General features: G+C 37.8%; 1 protein-coding gene across 4 annotated transcripts; it reads left to right on the top strand.

Moving 5' to 3' along the window:
- The first annotated feature begins 894 nt into the window (after positions 1-894).
- On the top strand, positions 895-23,306 carry LOC130436851 (NACHT, LRR and PYD domains-containing protein 3-like). 4 transcript variants are annotated; one of them, XM_056767838.1, is made up of 11 exons: positions 1,837-2,019; positions 2,200-2,214; positions 3,944-4,128; positions 5,581-5,694; positions 7,630-9,660; positions 13,896-14,066; positions 14,868-15,038; positions 20,845-21,015; positions 21,103-21,276; positions 21,360-21,406; positions 21,996-23,305. In XM_056767838.1, the coding sequence occupies exons 3-11, from the start codon at positions 3,965-3,967 to the stop codon at positions 22,571-22,573; spliced, it is 3,621 nt and encodes a 1,206-aa protein (XP_056623816.1). In that variant the 5' UTR covers positions 1,837-2,019; positions 2,200-2,214; positions 3,944-3,964; the 3' UTR covers positions 22,574-23,305. The 4 variants fall into 4 exon arrangements, with proteins under 4 accessions (XP_056623814.1, XP_056623818.1, XP_056623816.1 ...); XM_056767836.1 differs by lacking the exons at positions 1,837-2,019; positions 2,200-2,214 and adding an exon at positions 895-969; XM_056767839.1 differs by lacking the exon at positions 2,200-2,214.
- The last annotated feature ends 1,056 nt before the right edge of the window (positions 23,307-24,362 follow it).

Here is a 24,362-nt window from a genome sequence, read left to right as displayed (position 1 = left end):
AGTAAGCACAAATAGTCTACTGATCCTTTCACTCCCGGGTGTAGAAAGTGGCCCTGATATGATGATCCTCGCCGTGGTTCATTATCTGTGGCTATCTCGTCCCTAGAGAAGGAAGGCCACAGCCTGTGACGGCAGATAGTAAGAACCTCTCGTCGTTGATAAAGTCAACCTGATGCTTCACCACACCACTGGAAGGTCACCATTCGCAGTAGTGCACACTTTTGAGTGACTTTTCAGTGTCGCTCCGCTGGAGGACGTAACTCAGAGTGCTGTGGCGTTTCCTATAGGGACACCATTCTGTCTCAATACAACGTTGAGAGACAGACAGAAAAACATCTTGGTTTTGACTGTAACCTCTGTTCCCTGAAGGAGGGAACAAGACTCTGTGTCCTTCATACCACAACGCTTCTCCGTCTGCAGTAGCGACCAGGAGATGCCTCTCAGGTTCCTCAGCCCAAAAGGTGAATACATGGGAACGCCATCTTCCTTTTGGACTCGTATGAACGGGATGGAGACTGGCAAGCCAGTTCCCGAACCAAATGTTGAAATGAGGAAAAAAGCAACAAGAAGGATAACAAGTATGAAATTAATGGTTTTATGAGAGGAAGTTTTTGTTCTTTTATACAGATGATCTTATGATCCAATCGAACAAAAAGTAGGTATTGGAGTGTACATTCCTAGATTTAAGAGAAAAATACGTTTAAGGCTAAGAGACAGATTGTATTTATACTTTACAGATCTAACTGGTATAATAGTGCGATTGCAGTGGGACAAAAAAAATGTACAGATACGGATCTATCACCCATAAAAATAAACTACACAGCAGGTGGCGGTAATACTTCTAAGCAGTGAACGACCATTAAACAACAAGAAGAAGAAATTCGGTTCAAAGTCCAAAGTATAAACATCCATGAAAACTCGCGCCATTTCAAAGCCACAGACTGTCATCAAACAACCACGAACTTCAAGGTAAGAAATGAACGTTAAACTAAACTTTAGCTTCTGATATAGTGTCTTTATATCTGATCGTGTTTTTATTTCACTTGTTGTCGTGTTAATCGATCTGAACGCTTATTTATAACTAATGAGATGTTGAAGATCCAGGCGGGCTCCTAACCCATACCCTTATCATGAAATCACAGAGAACTACATCTGAAAAAAACATGATAAAAGAGTGTGTGTTATTAAACAAGACTAGATTATATACATAATTGAATTTTCATTTTGGTATTTTGATTATTCTATGAATCAATTTACGATCAAGTTATCAGAACTATATGCTGAGAAAAACTAAATAACCCAAATAAATACCATTACAGAAATCCTAATGGTTTCCATTAAAACCTCTTATAAACCATTAATTTTTTCCTATTAAAACCATTACAAAATTCATTTTTTCGGGGTAACTATATATATATTTCAAATCTCAAGCACATAAGGCAGTTTTTATCCATTCATTTTTTAATCATATGAATATTTCCTTAAAGACAAACACAAAGCTTGTTTTATAAATGAGTTAATCGAATAAACGTTAATAATACATTTTTTAACAAAAAAATCACTTAAGACATTTCCTAAATCAAGTTCTAATAACAGAATTATGTTATATAATTTTTTGGTCAATTATTTCCTTTTAAACGACGGCTGTTAATCAAACATATGAAATATCAAATTCTTCACTGAAAGCGAAGGTAATGAACAATGAACATGTTACAACGCATATATTCAGCAGCAAGATGCTAATATACATCCACATGCCCCTACAAGTCTGTAATTCACAAACAGGTAGATTCGGTACTAATAAATGGCTATTGTGGTTCCGTTGTGGTTGTTGTTGCATCAGCCTCGTCTGAACTTGTTCCTTAAGGTTGATGGATGAGTTCTCTCCCGGGTCAATACGAGTTTTTTTATATTATATTTAATGGATATTTGTTTCGACATCGCGCCAGTTAACATACAACGACAGGCTAACTGCATACGGCGGGAAAGCACTCGGACGCACCAAATGGCTCGGGCGAGGTAACCGTTAATTGTCTAACACGGATGTCAATCAAATTCTTTAAGAATCTAAAACGGTATTTTATTATTTTAAGATACGAGATGACACAGTCATGTTTGTAATAATGTTGAATACAACAACATAACAATAAAGATTTTTTTTTCTTCTAATAACTGGATTGGCGCGTGCCTGTTGGTCAGCTGGCTACGGCAATGGTATGTAGATAGAAATGTCTCATTCTAGGGTGATAAAAACATAACGCTTCATTGTGAATTCTCTTTATGCACCTCTGCAGACATATTCATGTATATAATATTGCATTTCTGTCAAAAGATCCTCACAAAAATTACACACTGGACCTTTAATCAGTCGTTGGAAGCTATGACTCACTGAGCAACATGTTCTGGCAACAAATAATGTTCATTCCGCAAAAACTCTAAGATAATACAAGTCATGTGTTTAAAGTCATGTTCAGTTAAAAATAAAAAAGATTATTATAGGGTAAGTTTGCAGATTTTCAACCCACTTTGTATTGGTAAAATGTCTGTAATACATGTAAACGCACAATATTTGAATGATGTAAAACACATTATTCAGCAGAGTTTTGTGGACAAATAATACGAGTAACTCTAAAAGAAAAGAGTAAACATTGTCTGTTCACATACTTGTCATTATTGTTAACAATACGAAGTGTGTTGAAAATCTGTAAACGTCAGTCTTCATAAGTGGAGCTACGGATCTCTAGTTACTTTAGGATGCGCATCCACAGTAGGGATGGGTATTGTTAAGGTTTTTACGGTATTATTACTCTTAATGATACTGCTTACTTTAATGGTATTCTTATAAATACTATTGATATAAATAGAAACAAATTTAACAGAATTAATATTGCTTTATTTGAATTAACCTAATTAACAATAAATAAAAAAATCTAAATAAATAAAATAAACTATTTACAACAAAATCAATTATATTTTTCATAAATTCCTCCTTAATCCTTGGGGCATCAAGAGATGAACTGGGTTAAGAAGTCAAAAACAGTGCATCTCTCTGTCTGTACATGATGCACTTTAATGCTCGTCTTGTCAATGTCAGCATCAACTTTGGTGAAATGTAACCACACTTGTGAACGTGTAGTTATCTCCGCTATCGTCGGGAATTAAGGGCTTTTTCGATGCTCCTCATTTCATAATTTTGCCCCACGCCCATATTATACCGGTGTTGTGCTGAATTTGGATTCCCCGCCAGATTATGACCCCCCTCGTTGATTTTGATGGGGATTAGCTAATCCTGACCCTAACACCTAATGTTAGTGGGGAATGGGGGAGTCATAATTTGGCAGGGGTCATTTTCCGGCACAACACCTGATTTCGATACCCATCCCTAATCCTCAGAGGATTTCTTAAAATAACAGAATTTATGTTTTTTAGGTTTACTTATTCATTTAATGTCGTACAATGCCACTCAAAAAAACAAAAAGCAAGAGCACAGTAGCATTACATTCAAACAGCCAATAATATGCCATTTAGATTCTGAAATAGTTTAGTTAGAACCAATGGTAATAACATGTCAAATCATTTTCTAACGTTTGTTAGATAAAACAACAAATGAATTATTACTATTATTACTATTAGCAATAATAGTACTTGACAGATAAAAAAACGAACCCTTTCTATCAATGAATGGGAAACACCCCACACACATAAACACAAACACACTACATATTCATGTGTTTATTTAAAAACAACACAACACAGAAGTAAACTCTCACAGACACATTTTCTTTCACTTAATAGTGTGCACATGTCAGGGCTCGAATTCTCTCTTCTCACAATAATAGAAAAGAGAGACTAAAGATTAAAAAAAACTCGGTAGACTGTCTTTAGTCCTATCATAAAGTCATGTAGATGTTTAATTGAGTGTTTTATGTGTTTCTGAATACAGATCTGAGGTCAGTTTCTTAATATGGAGAACAGAGAGAACATTGATTCCAAAATGAAAACATTGAAGAGAAAAAGTGAGAAAACACCCCCATCATCTCCAGGACCCAGTGTTGTGACCCTGAAGAGTAACTTCTCCATGGATCGTCCACCTGAATTCAGTGATGGATCAGTATTATCTGAACCTCAGTGAGTATAAACTTGCTGTTGTTTATTTGAAGTTGTGAAACCAGGATTAGAATACAGTTTGGTTTTCATTTTACTAATTTTACTATATGCTGGAAATGTCCAAAAAATACAGACGCACATCAAGTTGTATATTGATTTTACATGTTGAATGCATTTTTTGTTTGAGTCAACATCAAATCAATTAAAAGTAATCATTGAATAATGGGGACATGAGGTAAAACTTTCTGTTGTTCTGACCGCCGATGCAAAAGGAGGAGGGATGTGCGTCGGGTGAACAACTCGTCCCCGTAAAAACGTAACCACTACAGAGACAGCAAGAAGAATCAGAGCTTTTGGTCAACCAGGCGAGACTTTGGTTAGATGATGGTAGTTGTTCTCTGAGGCCTCCGACCCAGAGCCAGCCCTGCCTTTCGCCTCATTTCTTCAGCCGACAACCTAGCGTTTTGTTACCACTACCGCTGCCTGCATCTGGGTTCTTCTCCTATCGATTCTTGAGACCTTTGTTTTATTCACATTTTGCTATGTTGCTGCCTTTATGCATAATTTTTTTTACATTAATCTACGCTCCATGCACAATAATGTCAAAACGAAATTTGCAGTTCCCTTAAAATACCTCAACACACAGCCATTAATGTCTAAACCGCTGGCAACAAAAATGAGTACACCCCTCAGAGAAAAAGTCCAAATTGGACCCAGAGTGTGAATATTTTGTGTTGCCACCATTGTTTTCCAGCACTGCCTTAACCCTCTTGTGCATGGAGTCCACCAGAGCTTCACAGGTTACCACTGGAGTCATCTTCCACTCGCTGGTGAATGTTGCACCAGCCTTGCGCTGCTCCACCTTCCGTTTGAGGATGCCCCAGAGATGCTCAGTAGGGTTTAGGTCTGGAGACATGGTTGGCCAGTCCATCACCTTTACCCTCAGCTTCTTTAGCAAGCCAGTGGTCGTCTTGGAGGTGTTTTTGGGGTCATTATCATGTTGGAATACTGCCCTGTGGCCCAGTCCCTGAAGGGAGGGGATCATGCTCTGCTTCAGTATGTCACAATATATCTTTGCATTCATGGTTCCCTCAATGTGTCGTAGCGCTCCAGTGCTTTTTCAAATCAGATCAGATTTTTCTCACTTTTGTTGTCAGCGGTTTAGACATTAATGGCTGTGTATTGAGTTATTTTTAGGGGACGGCAAATTTACACTGTTATAAAAGCTGCGCACTCACTACTTTACATTGTAGCAAAGTGTCATTTCTTCACTTTGGTCACTTGAAAATGTATAATAAATATTTCCAAAATTTTAGGTCACTTCTGTCAGATACTGTAAGAGAATGCATTTCATGAATGAGAAAGATTTATTTACTACAGTTTTGAATGATGACATGTGTCAAGTTTCACAAGAGACAGTTGTATTGTTTTTGAAAGGATTATTTATGTTTTATATGCTACATTTATTTCCAGATCAAAGCGTCAGAGAAGAGCTCATCCAGAACCCAGTGTTGTGTCTATGAAGAGTGACGACTCCATGAATCTTCCACCTGATCTCAGTGATGGATCAGTATCATCTGACTCTCTGTGAGTATAAACATGTATGATTGATCATTCAACTGATGATCATTGATGTAAAGTGACATATGAAGCCATGTGCAGCCATTTTAAAAGTGGGAGGACAGCTGTCAGGTGATGTGACCCTCAAAGCCATATTAACATATGCACATCATGTACAAAGTGCATTCATGTTCATATAATCGATTTTAAATAGAATGCTTATTAGTGTTTTAGCGCGCCCTAGTGGCAATTAGGGAAATGCCATAACAGTTTACAAGAACCTGTTCATGATGTGATATACTCAAATTTGAAAAATAATTGCAGGACCTAGGACATTGAGACCACTGCTGACATAGATAATTATATGTTTAAATAAAATATATTTATTTCACATATGTAAAGTATAGATGTTGCACAACACTTGACCAAAGTCTTTTATTTTAATTTTTAACTTTTGGACAAAAAAGGTCTTTCAGAAAAGACAAAAATTATGTTTAAAACGTAAAGGCTACAAAAACAACACTAAGAGGGAACAGAGGAAGTTAAATGAGTATGCAGATTGCATTTCATTAATATTATATCATTAACATTTTATAAAAATATATAAATAAAATTATGTATTTACAATGTTTAAATACTTTAAAAAATTGACATTTTCGTCTTTCATTGCAGGCCACAAATTGTTGAGCAATCTTTTTTCTATCCAATTTATCAAGGTTGTCCTTGTGTATGTGATATACAACAACTTCTTTATTGGGAAAGGATAATTCTACTCCCGACGCGAGCAGTACGAGGCGACAAAAGACTGCAGAACCGAATATCAGTTGTCTCATTTAGCAGATGCTTTAATTAAAGTATACATTTGGGCAATTCCAGCGTTATGGACTTGACATTTTGATTTATGGACGTGACATAAAAAAGCTCAGAGAATTAATTTCTTACTATTCTATTGAAGCATCTGTTTATATTTTACTGAACCCTTGGTGATAGAGTTTAAACATAAAAAAGTCAAGTCTGTGAAAAAAAATATATATTTAAAAAAAAGGGAAATAAATATGCGTTATGGATGTGACAAAAAAAGTATGCAGATTTTGGGAGACGGCTTTGTAGGATTTCTGTCAAATTAAATGCACAATCCTGAAGCAGTAATACCCAATGAATGGAGAAGGGATGCCTATTTATAGATCATCAAATAGTTACTTTATATCAATTTTCATAGGTCCATTTATGAGGAATATTTAGCGTTATGGATGTGACAATCCTGAAAATGGCACTTACCTGATTATGAAAAATCATGCCCTAAAAATAAAACAAATGCTTTACAAATTTGAAGAGAGATCTCACATGAGTATTTGAGCAACTAAATGTTAAAATCTGTACTATTACCATGTTAAAAACCACTGCTAAAAACTATTTTCGAGGTATGGTTGACATTTTCAGGGAATTGCCCATTTAACGCTTCGTATGCATCCATTATAGTAGGTCAAATGTCATCATAACCTGAAAATTCGATCGCATGATTTATTTAATCAAACATAACACATAGCCTATTTACAGTGTGTGTTTGAATAAAGGACGAATCCTCCTCTGTTCATTTCTGTGGTGCATTTTGCTCGCTAACGGATGAATGACAGAATGAAGGAATGATCGTAATAAGATTAAATTCTCATGACCGAGGTGCCAGAGGGCTTGTGATTGGATGAATGTTAGTTCACTCAAATCCAAGTAACAAACCAGAGAACAAGGGCGGGAATATTGGCAATTGGTCAAAAGGTGCGGGTGACAGAATCACTTGTTTATAGAAGTGAGGGGGAGGTGTCCCCCATGTCCCCCGCGGCTGCTACGCCCCTGCATGAAGCTACAGTGAAACATTGAGACAGAAAATACATGCTGTACATTCAATTAATACATTAATGTCTGAACGTTTACACATTCTTTTCTGTGTTTTTCTTTTCTCTGTAGATCACACATTAGATGTAAACATGATGTGAATTTAGACGTGCAACAGGATTCTCATCATGTATCAGTGGATGATGTTCTGCAGAGAGTCAAAGACAAACACAAAAGCATCATGAAGAAAAAGTATGAGAGTTTATCTGAGGGAATCAAACAACAAGAGAATCAAACCCTCCTGAAGAGAATTTACACACAGCTGTACATCATAGAGGGAGAGAGAGAAGGAGTGAATGAAGAACATGAGGTTTTACACATGGAGAGAAAGCCCAGAAGAACACAAGAGTTACAAGACACTCCGATCTACTGCAATGACATCTTTAAACCTCAATCACATCAAAGACACAAAATCAAGATTGTTCTTACTAAAGGCATCGCTGGAATTGGAAAAACCGTCTCTGTGATGAAGGTCATTCTGGATTGGGCCGAAGGAACAGCCAATCAGGACGTAGATTTCATGTTCCTGCTTCCGTTTCGAGAGCTGAACTTAATTCGAGAGCATCTCTATAGTCTTCACAAACTTCTGCTGGACTTTCATCCTGAACTTCAAGATCTTGACTCAAAGATTTATGAGGAGAGTAAAGTTGTGTTCATCTTTGATGGTTTAGATGAAAGCAGAATGACTCTGATGTTTTCAGACCACAGTGAGAAAGTTTCTGATGTGACTGACACTTCATCAGTGGCTGTGTTGATGTCAAACCTCATGAGAGGAGATCTGCTTCCCTCCGCTCTCATCTGGATCACCTCCAGACCAGCAGCAGCCCATCAGATCCCCTCCAAATACATCTCTCGTGTGACAGAAATCCAGGGCTTCAATGATGCTCAGAAGGAGGAATATTTCAGGAAGAGTATCAACGACGAGCATCAAGCCAGCAGAATCATGTCACATATTAAAAGAGCGAGAAGCCTCCACATCATGTGTCACATACCGGTCTTCTGTTGGATCTCATCCACTGTGCTTCAGAAGATCCTGACACAAGATCACAGTGAAGAAATCCCCAAAACTCTGAGTGAAATGTACATCCACTTCCTGCTGATTCAGATGAAGATGAAGAATGAGAAGTATGATCAAGAGAGAGATTCAGAGAAAGAAGTGATTGTGAAACTGGCTGAAGTGGCTTTTAAACAGCTGATGAAGGGCAATGTGATGTTCTATAAGGAGGATCTGAGAGAGTGTGGGATAGACATCACTGACGCCGCGCTGTATTCTGGCATCTGTACTGAGATCTTTAAAGAGGAATCTGTCTTTCATCAGAGGAAAATCTACAGCTTCATACATCTCAGCTTTCAGGAGTTTCTCGCTGCGCTCTATGTGTTTTACTGCCATTTAATGAAGAAGAACACTGAGGAACTGCAGATGATCCTGGGGGAGAAGTGTGACTATGATGACAGCAGGTTTGAGGAAATCTCTTTGTATAAGCTACTAAAATCAGCAGTAGATACAGCTGTTGAGAGTGAAACTGGTCATCTTGATCTTTTCCTGAGATTCCTGCTGGGCATCTCACTGGAGTCCAATCAGAGACTCTTACAGGATCTACTGACACACACTCACAACAGCTCAGAGGACATCAGAAAAATTACACACCACATTAAAGAGAAAATCAAGGGTAGAAATATGAGTGATGATGTTGATGAGGATGAAAATGAGGATGAAGATGAAGATGAGGATGAAGATGATGAGGATGAAGAAGAGGATTATGATGTTGATGAGGATGAAGAAGAGGATTATGATGTTGATGAGGATGAAGGTGAGGATTATGATGATGAGGGTGAGGAACGTCTCTCATCTGAAAGATCCATCAATCTTTTTCTTTGTCTGTCTGAATTGAATGATCAGACTCTGTACAGAGAGATTGAGGAGTTTGTGAGATCAGACAAACACTCAAAGAAGAAACTATCTGTCGCTCACTGTTCAACAATAGCCTACATGCTTCAGATGTCAGAGGAGGTGATGGATGAGTTTGATCTGAAGAAATACAACACATCACAGGAGGGCAGAAGAAGACTCATACCAGCTGTCATCAACTGCACAAGAGCTCTGTGAGTCTTCACTTCTCATATATTACATTCAGTTTCTGTGCATATAAAGTCACATGATCACGCTGTTTAACACTGTTTGTCATATTTAGCATCATTGTTACTACTGCTTATAGTACGTGAATGAAATATCTGTTGGTTTAGAAGAGCTCCGAGCAGCCAGATAAGTCGCACTGTAAAAGAGCTAGGGCCCTATCATACACCTGGCGCAAGAGTTTTTGCCAGTTTCAGCCTGACGCAGTATTGAATTTTTTCTGTACGTTCCCGTGTTGTTTAAATAGCAAATACATTTGAGCTCATTTGTGCGCCCATGGGCGTGCTGGTCTTAAAAAGAGGTGTGTTCAAGTGCATTGTTGGCGCGTTGGTATTTTGTGGAACTGCAAATAGACTGCGCCACAGATCAACTCAAACCTGGTCTAAAGTCAATGGGTCAATTTTTTTTAATAGTTATTAGTTAAAAAGTTGCATTAGGAATATGCGCCTATGGGCGGGTGCACAGCGCTCGTACATTCTGTTTATGACCATGCACCAGGGCACGCCAACCATTTTTCCATCGTTTATCTAGAAAAATTGGATTCGGACATGCCCTGAATGTACTTTAGATCATGCGCATAGATCGTTAAAAAAGGGCCACTAGTGTGCATGGCTTAACTTGTCGATAATGCACACTTACACTTCGCATCTGCTTACGTAAACTATGCAAGCTGTAATTTACAGTATCGTCTATAAATTGGCTACTATGCCCATTAGTCAAAACTTTGCTTGCTTTATCCCACTTATAAAGACATTAAATGAGAGAGACTGGGGAGGGCTCATTATGTTCAGATGTCTCTAAATTTTAAGAAAAAACATGCTTTTGAATGCTGAAATACAGATAAGACTCAATATTTCATTAAATATTGATTACTCAAACCGGACACTCATGCAAACAAAGGAGGATCTTTCATTTTTTCCCGTTATTTTGGTTTAAAAGGTGGGATGCGCTTTTAAAGGAGACCCTTAGAGTGAAAAGTATGCAGGTGTTTTTCTTAGATTTGTCCGAACTGATCAAAAATGTTGGAGATGAAAAATAAGTGAAGCCTTTTCTTCATTTTTAAAGGGCATTTAATTGCACCCTTTTCCGTCCGATATATTTACTGCATAGCAAGTTCAGAACATCCTTGTGTCCTAGCTTTCAAAAAATGAATATGAGAGTCACTTGAATATTAATGTTAAACAGATGTAATAAAAATGCTATCGTTATTAAGTTAAATTCTGAAACTTGTTTAGGAGAAATATGATCACTAGAATATCTGTGACCCAGATGATAAATAGAAAGTAAAAAAAAAATTCATAGAGAGATGTTCAGTTTCAGTTTATTTCACTTAAAAGCACACATTAATACAACTATTGTTGCCCAAGGTGCTGTACAAAGCAAAGTAAAACAAATAAAAACCAAAAGAATTACAAAGATAAATGCAAAAATAACCACAAAAATATAGAGCCACCCCGCAATACTCAGTAGAATTAAAAGCCTGAGATAATAAATGCATTGTTAAGCGTGTTTTAAAAGTAAATATAGCCAGAGCTTCTCTAAGACACAGGGGTAAAGAATTTCCCAGTCTTGGTGGAACTACCGAAAAGGCCAGGTCACCCCTAAATTTTAATCTAGACCTAGAAACAGTTAGAAGTAGCTGATCAGTGGATCTTAGGGATCTAGTAGGCGTGTGTTGTTCAAGAAGGTCTGCAAGATATAGCGGAGCCAAACCATTTAATAATTTTAAAACAACAGAAACGCACTTGCAGCCAATGTAGGAAAAATAGAACTGGTATGATGTGCTATCGTTTTCGAGTACTTGTCAGCATCCTAGCTGCTGCGTTTCAGACTGCCTGCAAACGGGACAACGCTTTCTGGCTAACTCCTATATAAAGGGAATTACAATATTCAAGCCTTGAAAAAATAAAGGCATGAATGACTTTCATATGCAAACTGTTGTAATTCCTAAACCGTTCACCTGATTTGGATGTAAATACCCTCAAATTAAAGCTGACAGTCTGCAGTTAAAGCACATCTTGTTTGTTTCATTTGAAATCCATTGTGGTGGTGTATAGAGCCAAAAATGTTAGAATTGTTTCGATGTCCCAATATTTATGGACCTGACTGTACTTGTTGAATACTGCAAAATAAATCTCTTCCAATATCTTCAATTGTTGCGTATACCAAGCTGCAGCAGACACATTTGAATGGCTTTACTTGTACCCATTGTGCATGAGCTGTCTCTTTAATACCACGTGGGTTGTATACATGTTGCTGCTGATTGGGCTGACATTCTTGACACACCCACTAAACAAAAAAAAAAATGTATCCATCCCTGTTGCACATCGTTGCAAACCGTTTCCAGGAAACATGTCGTCGAGCTTGAACATGCTCCTGCATGACGCACATGCGTGGTGCTGACGAGCATGCGTCTGTGCAGTGTTGACCCCAGTTGCACTGTGATCGCGCATTGGAAACTAACATAGAAGCCGAGAAATTGTTGAATATAGTCTGTATTTTTTTGTGTTTGCGCACAAACCGTAACCTCGTCGCTTTATAATTAAAGCTAAACCACTGGAGTGACATGGACTATTTCAGCGACGTTATAACTCACTGTCAACGCTTTGAAGTTTGGTTGCCTTGCAGTCTAAGGAATCAGAAAGCTCCCAGACATCATCAAAACTATCTTAATTTGCATTTTGAATGTAAATGGAGGTCCTTTAGCATTGACGAACGTCTTGAGGATCATTTATGACAGAATTCAAATTTTTCGGCATAGTTCCCTTTTAACTGCATCAAATGACCCTTTAATCCAAGCATCATAAACAGAATATAAGAAATAATAGACTTTTTCATTGTCTGTCATTGTGAGGGACACCCTCGTAAAAATCTGTCGTTATCTACTATAACCCATCACTTTGTTGCAGGGTGATGTGACGTTCTAATTAGCATGTTTGTGACGTCATTGCACGTACTTGCATGTACACTCTGAACTGACTACATGAAGTCGTTAACATATTTAATTGTTCTGTTGTCAGGCATAAAACAAAAATCAAAGACAAATGTTTACATTCATATGTCCAGTCAGTAACAATGATGTGTGCTTGTAAACCCTGTTTTGTAAGCATTGGTTATGATTATTGCGCTTCTGCCGCTCACTAAACGGAGAAGAAGCCCAGAGAGACATTTTTCCAATCACTCACTGAAAGCTAATGTTTATCCAAAATGACAATAGTTGCTATCAATTTTCTCAAAGAAAAAAGTCTGCAAACAGCGCACCACTGGTTCGTGCACACCTGCGTTTATCTAATCGGAAACACGCATCCCTTTGCGGTCGTGTTTAGGGCAGGGGTAGTAGTTTTAGTCCATTCACGATCATGTTCTGATGAAAGGAAATCAATGGAACTGGAAATTATAAATTGCCCTTACTGTAATTCATCAAATTCATGGATGATCTTCAGATTTTTCCGTCAGTGGTAAAAAAAACTAAATGACGGAGAATTTTCGGTTAACGCAACCTCTGCTACAGACATCTCACTTCTCTGGATTAAGAAGAGTGAACAAACAGTTTAAATGCCGCTGTCCACGTCTTTCTAATGAGCAAACCAAAGCCTACAGCACACAAATGACTCGAATCAAACTACTGGGAACTGTGTCTGACTAAATTACAAATTTACAATTATTTTTTTCTGGTTTATAATCACAACTAAACAGTTTAAGTTACAGCAGTGCTGTTTTATAGAATCAGAGAATTGAATCTGACTGTTGTGTAAACAAGATTATTTGGTGTTTATTATAATAATAGATATATGCCAGGTTTCACAGGCAATGTTTAAGGCTAGTCCCAGATTAAATCAAACGTTTGAGCTGTTTTAACTGAAAAGATCTTATAATGATGGTATGTAAGTACCATTGTTTTGTTCAAGATGAAATGTTTTGTCTTGGGTATTTCTATAAAAATGACTTCAAAATCTTAATGTAACTGAGGCAAATTCCTGGCTTAAGAAAACGCCCTTTTGTGAAACCGGGCCATAATATATTAGATCAAGACTCAATGTATATTAGTTTTAATCAAACATTATCTATTTATTGTTCTTTTATTTCATCCTGTTGAAAGTTTACTGACCGTAACCTGCCTCCTTAAATAATGCTGTTGCAGATGTTCTATATTTACCCTGAGATAACTGGTGTTTGTGTTTTATTTTGTTTTGGTTGTGTTTAGATTGTCAGGGTGTAATCTGACTGATGAGTGTTGTGAGAGTTTGTCTTCATGTCTACAATCATCAAAGTCTCTGAGAGAGCTGGACCTGAGTAACAATGATCTGAAGGATTCAGGAGTGATGCTGATCTCTGATGCTCTCAAGACTCACAACTGTCAACTACAAACACTGAGGTCAGACACTTTCACTGAAAATACTTTAAAATAATAAAAGACTGTCACACAGTCATAATAATTGTGTCTGTCATACAGCAGATGGACTATTAACTCTTAAACCTTAGCTTTCCAGTAGCTCAGTGGTGAAAGCATGGCTTTAGCAACATCAACAAGGTCATGGGTACGATCCTGTTAATGTTTTTTCTGTTTACTTTCTGTAATACTGTAGTACACTTTGGTATTTACACTAGTAAACTTTAGTAAATTGTAAGGTGCTATTATGTTTTATAGCTTTATATAGATTTGATTATATAAATATTTAGGCAGTACTAACTATTGATGTTGTACGATAAGTTTACATCACAAGTCAAATGGTTTGTTGCTCCCCCTCAAAAAATTATGCACAAGCCACCACTGTTAGTCTCCCTAATTAACACACCAACAAGCTGATGAGTTGATTCCGGTAGTTTACATACAGAAACATCTAAAATATTATTGGAGGAGGGACCAAGGACCGGAGTTGAGAAACACTGAATTAGAACATTGAGATAAATTAATAAAATTGCTGCAATCCAATTACAGTTTTGTCATTTATCCTAAAGTAAAAACTGTCCTTGGATCGATTAAATATTAGATTATTATAATTTTACTTTTTATTTAACGTAAATCAAAATTCAAATGGACACAAAGGATAAATGTTTTTTGAGAATAAAATATAAAATATATATTTTTTAGTTTGTTCAGGGTATTGTTTCTTTTAGTGTGGAATTTTGTGATGTTAAACCTCCCTTTGTTTAATTTTGTTTTGGTTGTGTTTAGATTGTCGAGGTGTAATGTGACTGCTGAGTGTTGTGAAAGCTTGTCTTCATGTCTACAATCATCAAAGTCTCTGAGAGAGCTGGACCTGAGTTACAATGATCTGAAGGATTCAGGAGTGAAGCTGATCTCTGATGCTCTCAAGACTCACAACTGTCAACTACAAGCACTGAGGTCAGACACTTTCACTGAAAATTGTTTTAAACAACTACATTTTCTAAATATGTTTAAGATAGTATTAATTAGCATGATGTTAAAGTAATTTAACTTGATGATGGTGATAATATATATTTTGGGATGCACCGATACCATTTTTTAAAGACCGAGTACTGATATTCTTTTTCTGAAACTCCCCAATGCCGATACCTATAACCAATGCTTGTATAATATACAATTATTTTAATAAACCAGTATCTTACTGGTTCACAGCTTTCCTGTAGCTCAGTGATAAGAGCATTGTGTTAACAACGCAAGGTTGTGGGTTCGATCCCAAGGGATTGCAAATACCTATGTAAAATGTATAGGATTAAGCAAATGTAAGTCGCTTTGGATAAAAGCGTCTGCCAAATACCTTAATATTAATATTTATATATATATATATTTCTTCATTTGTTTTATGGTCTACTTAAATTTAAGAACGATTTTTTTATTAGGTTAAATTTTTTATGATAAGTAGCAAAATTTTACTAGCATGTTTACTTGAGTTTACTAGAGTTTACCAAAGTAAACAATATACTCTCTGATCAAATTGTGTCCTCGGCTGTGTCTGAAACGTCTAAATGCTGCCCTCGGAGGCACCATTTCAAGGTAGGAAGGCATCAAGGCACATCCAAATCCAATGTTTGCTTTCCTTCCTTTCTCAGGCAGCATAGATATATCCTTCGCTGCGTTCAATTACCCACAGTTCTATGTGTGTGCTCACACGGAGAATGCGATTGGTCGAGCAGGGTAGAGTTAAAAAAATAAAATACATGTTTAAACAGTATCTGAATATTTCGTTAGCTGTTACATTAGCTGCTCAGTTTTTTTGGCAGCAGTAATAAATAAAATGTATTACAGAGATCAGAGTATGGAGTATGGTGATCTAACCTCACACTAGGTAAAATAAGCCTATTCATATATTTAAAATGGATCATCTGATGTGACATGTTGAATGAATTCAGCTCTGTATTGATCATCCAACTCTGGATATGACTCTCAGATCTTATTGATGCAAAGATTAGAGCTCGCTCAAGAAGCAGACAGAGCTGCATCGACTTCCATAAGGAACACCTTCACCATCAAGTTCTCGCTCACAGACCATGACCGGTCGACAAATAAACGCTGTGCATGCTTGAGTTCCAAGCATGCAATGTCATGATTCTGCCTCATCATGTTATGTTTCTCTTGGCCTAGTGGCGGGATTCAATTCAAGTTTCAATTCAAGTTTATTTGTAAAGCGCTTTTCACAATGTGGATTGTTCCAAAGCAGCTTTACAGGAGCAAACAGGAAAAACAGAAAAGGTAAAACACAGACCAGGGCAGGGTGTTTATAGAACAAGCAAGATCATTCTAATAATAATATCTAATTAATAAATTAATGCAGTCTCCCGGTGAGCAAGGCAACACTGGCCTGCTGTGGAAAGGAACCTAAACTCCAATGATTGATTAATGGAAAAATAAACCTTGGGAGAAACCAGGCTCAGCAGGGAGGGCCAGATCCCCTCTGACGTGTCATAGCTGCACTCAGTGACCCCGACCAAAAGCCACCGAGCAAATATCCACGAGGAATAGGGAGAGCCCACCATCCGCAACCCAGAAAGTCCCACTCGCCGAAACCGAGCAGGTCCAACCCGGTCCCACTCCACGATCGACACCAGAAAACAGAGGAACAACCAGGGAAAATAGTAATGGCATGTAACTTTATTCCTCTGTTGTCCGAAATCTTCCATAAAACAAGACCAAACCTGACACACACAGCCCCAACAATTAAAATCCCCCCAACCACAACCAACGAGCCCCCCCACTCCCCACAAACACCCACCCAGGAACCTCCAATCAGGGCCACTGAATGCATCTACAACTTCAAACTGCTGACATGTGATGTAAGTTTAAATACAGTTATTGTAAATACCAAGTATTGTAACTTCAGCATTAATTTGACAAGTAGTCCGTCTTTGCTCTTGGTTGGGGATGTAGTGGTCTGAGCTGGGATGGTCTGATGGTCGTATTTATCTTGGGTGGTGGTGGAATTGCCTTAGATGGAGCTGGGATGGTTAGTCAGTCTGCAGCTGTAGTTGACGTAATCTCTAGTTGGGGATGGGCATATGTCGATCATCTGGACCTGGCGGAATTTCTCCTTACCTTGGAATGGGCATCCCGAGCCGGAGGCAGAAAGAGAATAATTAGTGTAGCTGCTGTTCATTAACTATGCTTTAGTGAAAGCTTGGCTGAAAAGATTTGTCTTTAATCTAGATTTAAATTGGGAGAGTGTGTCTGTCCCTCTTGTAGTATCAGGAAGGCTATTCCAGAGTTTAGGTGCTGCGTATGAGAAAGCTTGACCCCTTTGGTGGATTTAATTATTCTAGGTGTTATCAAAAATCCTGAGTTTTGAGATCTTGGGGAGCTTGATGGATTGCAGCGTGATAAACGCTCAGGTAAGTAGGGGCAAACCGTTTAAGGCTTTGTAAGTAATTAAAATAATTTTAAAATCAATACTATACTTAATGGGTAGCCAGTGAAGCGATGATAAAACTGGGGTTATGTGATCGTATTTTCTTGACCTGGTTATAACTCTGGCAGCTGCATTCTAAACGAACTGTAGTTTGTTTATTGATGATACAGGACAACCACTAAGTAGAGCATTACAATAGTCAAGTCGTGAGGTCACAAATGCAGGAATAAGCTTTTCTGCGTCAGCAACACATAAAATATTCGTAATTTGGCAACATTTCTAAGGTGGAAGAAGGCTGTTTTTGTGATATTTGAGATGTGATTTTTAAATGACAGGTTGCCTTCTAATATAACGCCTAGGTCTTTAACTGTATTAGTTGGAGGAACAGTCAGCCTTCAATTTGCAGGCTGTAATCGGAGATATTCTGTTTACATGATTTTGGTGTGATAAGTAATATTTTTGTTTTGTTAGAGTTTAAAAGAAGGAAATTACTAGTCATCCAATGTTTTATGTCCTCGATGCACTCTGCCAGTTTGGATAGTTTGAAGGAATCATCTGGTCTTGATGAGATATATAGCTGAGTATCATCTGCATAATAGTGGAATCTAATTCCATGTTTTCAAATAATGTCGCCAAGGGACAACATGTACAGTATTGTTCAAAATAATAGCAGTACAATGTGACTAACCAGAATAATCAAGGTTTTTAGTATATTTTTTATTGCTACGTGGCAAACAAGTTACCAGTAGGTTCAGTAGATTCTCAGAAAACAAACAAGACCCAGCATTCATGATATGCACGCTCTTAAGGCTGTGCAATTGGGCAATTAGTTGAAAGGGGTGTGTTCAAAAAAATAGCAGTGTGGCATTCAATCACTGAGGTCATCAATTTTGTGAAGAAACAGGTGTGAATCAGGTGGCCCCTATTTAAGGATGAAGCCAACACTTGTTGAACATGCATTTGAAAGCTGAGGAAAATGGGTCGTTCAAGACATTGTTCAGAAGAACAGCGTACTTTGATTAAAAAGTTGATTGGAGATGGGAAAACCTATAAAGAGGTGCAAAAAATGATAGGCTGTTCAGCTAAAATGATCTCCAATGCCTTAAAATGGAGAGCAAAACCACAGAGACGTGGAAGAAAACGGAAGACAACCATCAAAATGGATAGAAGAATAACCAGAATGGCAAAGGCTCAGCCAATGATCACCTCCAGGATGATCAAAGACAGTCTGGAGTTACCTGTAAGTACTGTGACAGTTAGAAGACGTCTGTGTGAAGCTAATCTATTTTCAAGAATCCCCCGCAAAGTCCCTCTGTTAAAAAAAAGGCATGTGCAGAAGAGGTTACAATTTGCCAAAGAACACATCAACTGGCCTAAAGAGAAATGGAGGAACATTTTGTGGACTGATGAGAGTAAAATTGTTCTTTTTGGGTCCAAGGGCCACAGGCAGTTTGTGAGACGACCCCCAAACTCTGAATTCAAGCCACAGTACACAGTGAAGACAGTGAAGCATGGAGGTGCAAGCATCATGATATGGGCATGTTTCTCCTACTATGGTGTTGGGCCTATTTATCACATACCAGGGATCATGGATCAGTTTGCATATGTTAAAATACTTGAAGAGGTCATGTTGCCCTATGCTGAAGAGGACATGCCCTTGAAATGGTTGTTTCAACAAGACAATGACCCAAAACACACTAGTAAACGGGCAAAGTCTTGGTTCCAAACCAACAAAATTAATGTTATGGAGTGGCCAGCCCAATCTCCAGACCTTAATCCAATTGAGAACTTGTGGGGTGATATCAAAAATGCTGTTTCTGAAGCAAAACCAAGAAATGTGAATGAATTGTGGAATGTTGTTAAAGAATCATGGAGTGGAATAACAGCTGAGAGGTGCCACAAGTTGGTTGACTCCATGCCACACAGATGTCGAGCAGTTTTAAAAAACTGTGGTCATACAACTAAATATTAGTTAAGTGATTCACAGGATTGCTAAATCCCAGAAGAAAAAAAATGTTTGTACAAAATAGCTTTGAGTTTGTACAGTCAAAGGTAGACACTGCTATTTTTTTGAACACACCCCTTTCAACTAATTGCCCAATTGCACAGCCTTAAAAGCGTGCATATCATGAATGCTGGGTTTTGTTTGTTTTCTGAGAATCTACTGAACCTACTGGTAACTTGTTTGCCACGTAGCAATAAAAAATATACTAAAAACCTTGATTATTCTGGTTAGTCACATTGTACTGCTATTATTTTGAACAATACTGTATATGGAGAAAAGCAAGGGTCCTAAAACCGATCCCTGAGGTAATCCATAATTTACCTGCGTAAGATTTGATGATTCCCCATTTAAATGGACATATTGATATCTGTCTGATATGTAAGATCTGAACCATTGTAGTGCCTGTCCCTGAATACCGTATAATTGTGTAAACGATCGAATAATAGTTTATGGTCTACGGTATCAAATGCAGCACTGAGGTCAAGTAGGACTAAGAGTGAGATGTTACCTTTATCTGATGCAATAAGAAGGTCATTTGTAATTCTAACGAGCGCAGTTTCAGTGCTATGATGCGGTCCAAAGCCAGACTGAAACTTTTTGTGTATGTCATTATTTTGTAGAAAGTACACAACTGAGTGGACACTACTATTCTAGTACGGGAGATTTGAAATCGGTCTATAGCTTCCAAGTTCATTGGGGTCTAAGTTTTGTTTTTTGATTAGAGGCTTAATGACAGCCAGGTTAAAAGGTCCTGGGACATGGCCTAGGTAAATTGACTAGTTGATAATGTTATAAATGGGCTCAATTGCAACAGGTAGTAACTCTTTTAATAATGTAGATGGAATGGGGTCTAATAAGCATGTGGTCGGTTTGGATGTTGCAATAAGTTTACATAAATCTTCCTGTTTTATAGGAGAAAAACACTGTAGCTTTTCTTTTGGGGCGATGGTTGATACTATTTCATCACACACAATATGTTTTATGTGGAGAGAGACTATTTTGGGACTTATGGCTCGCCATACTCTCCACCCTGCTTGTCATTGTTCCTGCCCTCTTGTTTCCTCCTTAGTGCTCATTATTAGGTCCTGCCTCGCAGCTGTCCCCTCTTGATTTTGATCCCTTATAATGCCCTTGTGTTTTCTGTCCTGTACTGGTTCATTGTCACTCATTGCTTGTCTTAACAATTGGAGAACACACTTTAAATCTTTACTTCAAAACTAGCAATAATCTTTCCAGACGTTAATTTGTAAAAAAGGTATAATTTATGTGGTGGTGACATTTGTGTTCTTTAAACTACTTTTGTATCATTTTGTTTTGTTTAGATTGTCCGGGTGTAATCTGACTGATCAATGTTGTGAAAGTGTGTCTTCATGTCTACAATCATCGACGTCTCTGAGAGAGCTGGACCTGAGTAACAATGATCTGAAGGATTCAGGAGTGAAGCTGATCTCTGATGCTCTCAAGACTCAAAACTGTCAACTACACACACTGAGGTGTTTCTCTCTACACACTGATCTCACAAAAGCATTATTCTAAGAGAAGTGAAGAGTGTGTTGACATGTTGATTTGTGTGTTTGTAGGTTATCAGGTTGTATGGTGTCAGATGAAGGTTGTTGTTATTTGGCTTCAGCTCTGAGTTCAAACCCGTCACACCTGAGAGAGCTGGATCTGAGCTACAATCACCCACAACACTCAGCACGTCAGCTGCTCTCTGATATACTCAATGATCCAAACTACACACTCAACAAACTCAAGTATGACACAGAACACACACATGATTCACACACACCAGCAGAATGGCACATCATGTTTCTGTGTTTTATGTGTTTTTCTGTAGTGTGACTTTTGGAGGAGAGAGAAGAATCACAGCAGGACCACGCAAGTGTAAGTCTAAACACACACATTTAGCAACCTTTGCAAGGACATACATAGACACAATGAAATCTTTAGCCTGTCACCCTAACCATCAGAACTAAATTCCTGAAGACCTTAACTTTAACTTAACCTTAACCTAAACCTTATTCTAATCTAAACCCTAAAACAAAGTCTTCACCATCAAACAGCCCTTTAAAGAGGTCTCAGGAAGTAAGGAACGGCCAAAATGTCCTCACTCCACTGGTCTTCAACTCAAACTGGTCCTCACAGATACAAATACAATCTCACAAACACAGGTTTGTATTGTCATACTAGTGGGACTACTTCCATAGACTTCCATTGATTTTATATCATGCTTATGATATATTCTACCCCTTAACTTTATAATCACAAGCACTACGGAATTTTGAGCCTTTTTATTTAGTGAGGACCAGAAAATGTCCTCACAAGTGGGTTCACAAGTACTTTGCTGTCTAACTGAGGACATTTGGCCCTCACAAATATAGATAAACCAATATACACAACACACACACACACACACAGATTGATTTAGTGATTGTTCCGTTGTTGTGTTATAAATGTCTCTTCTTGTGTTCAGATGTCTGTGATCTCACATTGGATCCAAACACAGCAAACACTAAACTCATACTGTCTGAAGAGAACAGAAAGATCACACATGTGAGAGAGCGTCAGTCGTATCCTGATCATCCAGAGAGATTTGATGATGTTCATCAGGTGTTGTGTGGAATGAGACTGACTGGACGCTGTTACTGGGAGACTGAATGGAGCGAATCAGATGTTTATATATCTGTGTCATATAAAAGCATCAGAAGGAAAGGGAAGAGTGATGACAGTATGTTTGGACACAATGTAAAATCATGGAGTCTGGAGTGCTCTGATGATGGAATCACTGCATGGCACAATTATAATGAAACTGTCATTGATGTCTCTTCAGGTGTGTGTAAGAGAGTAGGAGTGTATGTTGACAGTTCGGCCGGCACTCTGTCCTTCTACAGCGTCTCTGACACACACACACACTTACACACGTACAACACAACATTCACTGAGCCTCTCTGTGCTGGATTTAGTGCGTTAGAGAACTCCTCAGTGTCTCTGTGTGACATATACTGCCTCTATAAGAGCCTCCTGTTAAAAAGAAGAGAGAAACACACATAACATGAGTTACTGCACATAAATACTGTCAAATCTTACATTGTGTACATTATGCTTTTTTTATCTCTCCCTGATACACAATAACTGCCATTAATGAGTGAATTTAAAGATCATAAGTTTTTCCTAAACTTTATGTAATTATTTGTTATGTTAAACTCTTGGTCACTAGATTGTTTCCATCAGAAATAAAAGTCTTTGTGCGAGAAAGAACAATATTCACGAATCATACATAAAACCTTAAGCTGTTATTAAAAAATGAGAAATCTAGCTGAAGCAACAGTATCAATGAGAAAGCCACATTAATCACAATTCTTCAAAATGAGAAGCTTTATGACTTCTGAACATCTGTCTGATTCTACAAGACCTTTCTACTGATTATACAGAGAAAGAATACTTATTACATAAAATGCACAAAAATATATTGTTCTTGTTCTTAAAACTGCAAGCACTCATCTCTGGGAAACCCAACTATTTTTGTTCAACTCTGCAGTCACATAGATCGGATATCGTGTAGCTTCTGAGTTGATCTGCTGGTACCCACGGCGAGCCCCTGCTAGTCGGTTAAAAAATGAGGATCTATGTGATGTTTCCATGGAGCTTCTTGAGCTGGATGATGTTCTCTACAATATTGCAGCCTGTTGCATCGATACTTAAATACAGTGTCTAGGAACTTCTAGAACTTATTCCGTTTTAGTCTCTGTATCTTCACCTTCACCCAACCATTTTTAGGCCTCGTCGAAAATACAGTGACAGTGGGTCAATACAGAATAACAATTTTGATGATAAAATGCCATAAAGTGTTTCTGGTTCACATTCAATAAAATTAGAACGCACTGTTGACAACTCTGTGCTCACGCCAGTGTTTTTTAGATTCATAACAATGATACAGAGTATTTATGCTTTAGGATCCGTATATGCTGCTCTATGTAATAGGCGGATAACTGCACCACCTACTGCATAATAGTGGAAACACGGATTGCTGTAAAATTTCCAATCGTGTCTGATTGCAGAGTGCAAGACAGAGGCGTAACTGGTAATGGGCGGAACTTGTAATGGGCGGAACCTGTAATTGTCCAAAACACACGGGACAACGCGAGATATCAAACGTGAGATGTTGGCAAGATCACCTTCTTATTTTATGCCTTAATAGTATGTACTGGTTTGTGACGGAAAAAGTATATATTTTTGACACCGGAGCAAATGTGTGCACTGGTACAAACGCGAAACTAAAGTCACAACTGTTTCCTTAGGACACTATAATTATTAACAAAGACAAACAGCAACTTGTTTTTACATTTAAGCATTTCTTTATTAATCATTTATTATGTATTATTAACTGTTTAGTTTTATTAACTCAGCGACGCATCATTTGGCCTATTTATTAATTTTGTGCAGCGCAAGTACACTACTACTCGCTCCGTACCGGTAGTGGTTTTTAATTGCTTGTCTTCACCAGATGTATGCGTGATATCCTTTGTGACACACCGTTACGAGACAGGAAGGAAATATTAACTTTATTTACATGTGGAACATACGACCATCTGTGACGTCTAACACCCGACTTCCACCGGGAACACTCTTCAAGGTTGCGCAGGAGAACAGAACGACATGATAGTAAAATACGTCCTCTACTGGCCACCTCCACCCTACAACACTACATTACGTCACAGTTAAAATGTGACAAAAATTTAGTTTAATAAACAAATAAATGAAAAATGATGCGTTTGTTATACACAATTTCTGAAGATGTTAGAGTTCTAAATATTTCAGCATACTTTAACAAATCTTCATT

This window comes from Triplophysa dalaica, chromosome 15 (assembly GCF_015846415.1).
Source record: "Triplophysa dalaica isolate WHDGS20190420 chromosome 15, ASM1584641v1, whole genome shotgun sequence".
NCBI lineage: Eukaryota > Metazoa > Chordata > Actinopteri > Cypriniformes > Nemacheilidae > Triplophysa > Triplophysa dalaica.
This window is presented reverse-complemented; position numbering and strand designations above follow the sequence as displayed.

Coding starts and splice junctions, on each gene's coding strand:
- LOC130436851 (XM_056767836.1), top strand. CDS start 3,965: ATGGAGAACAGAGAGAACATTGATTCCAAAATGAAAACATTGAAGAGA. Junction 9,661..13,895: donor ATCAACTGCACAAGAGCTCT/GTGAGTCTTCAC, acceptor GGTTGTGTTTAG/ATTGTCAGGGTGTAATCTGA. Junction 21,277..21,359: donor TACACACTCAACAAACTCAA/GTATGACACAGA, acceptor GTTTTTCTGTAG/TGTGACTTTTGGAGGAGAGA.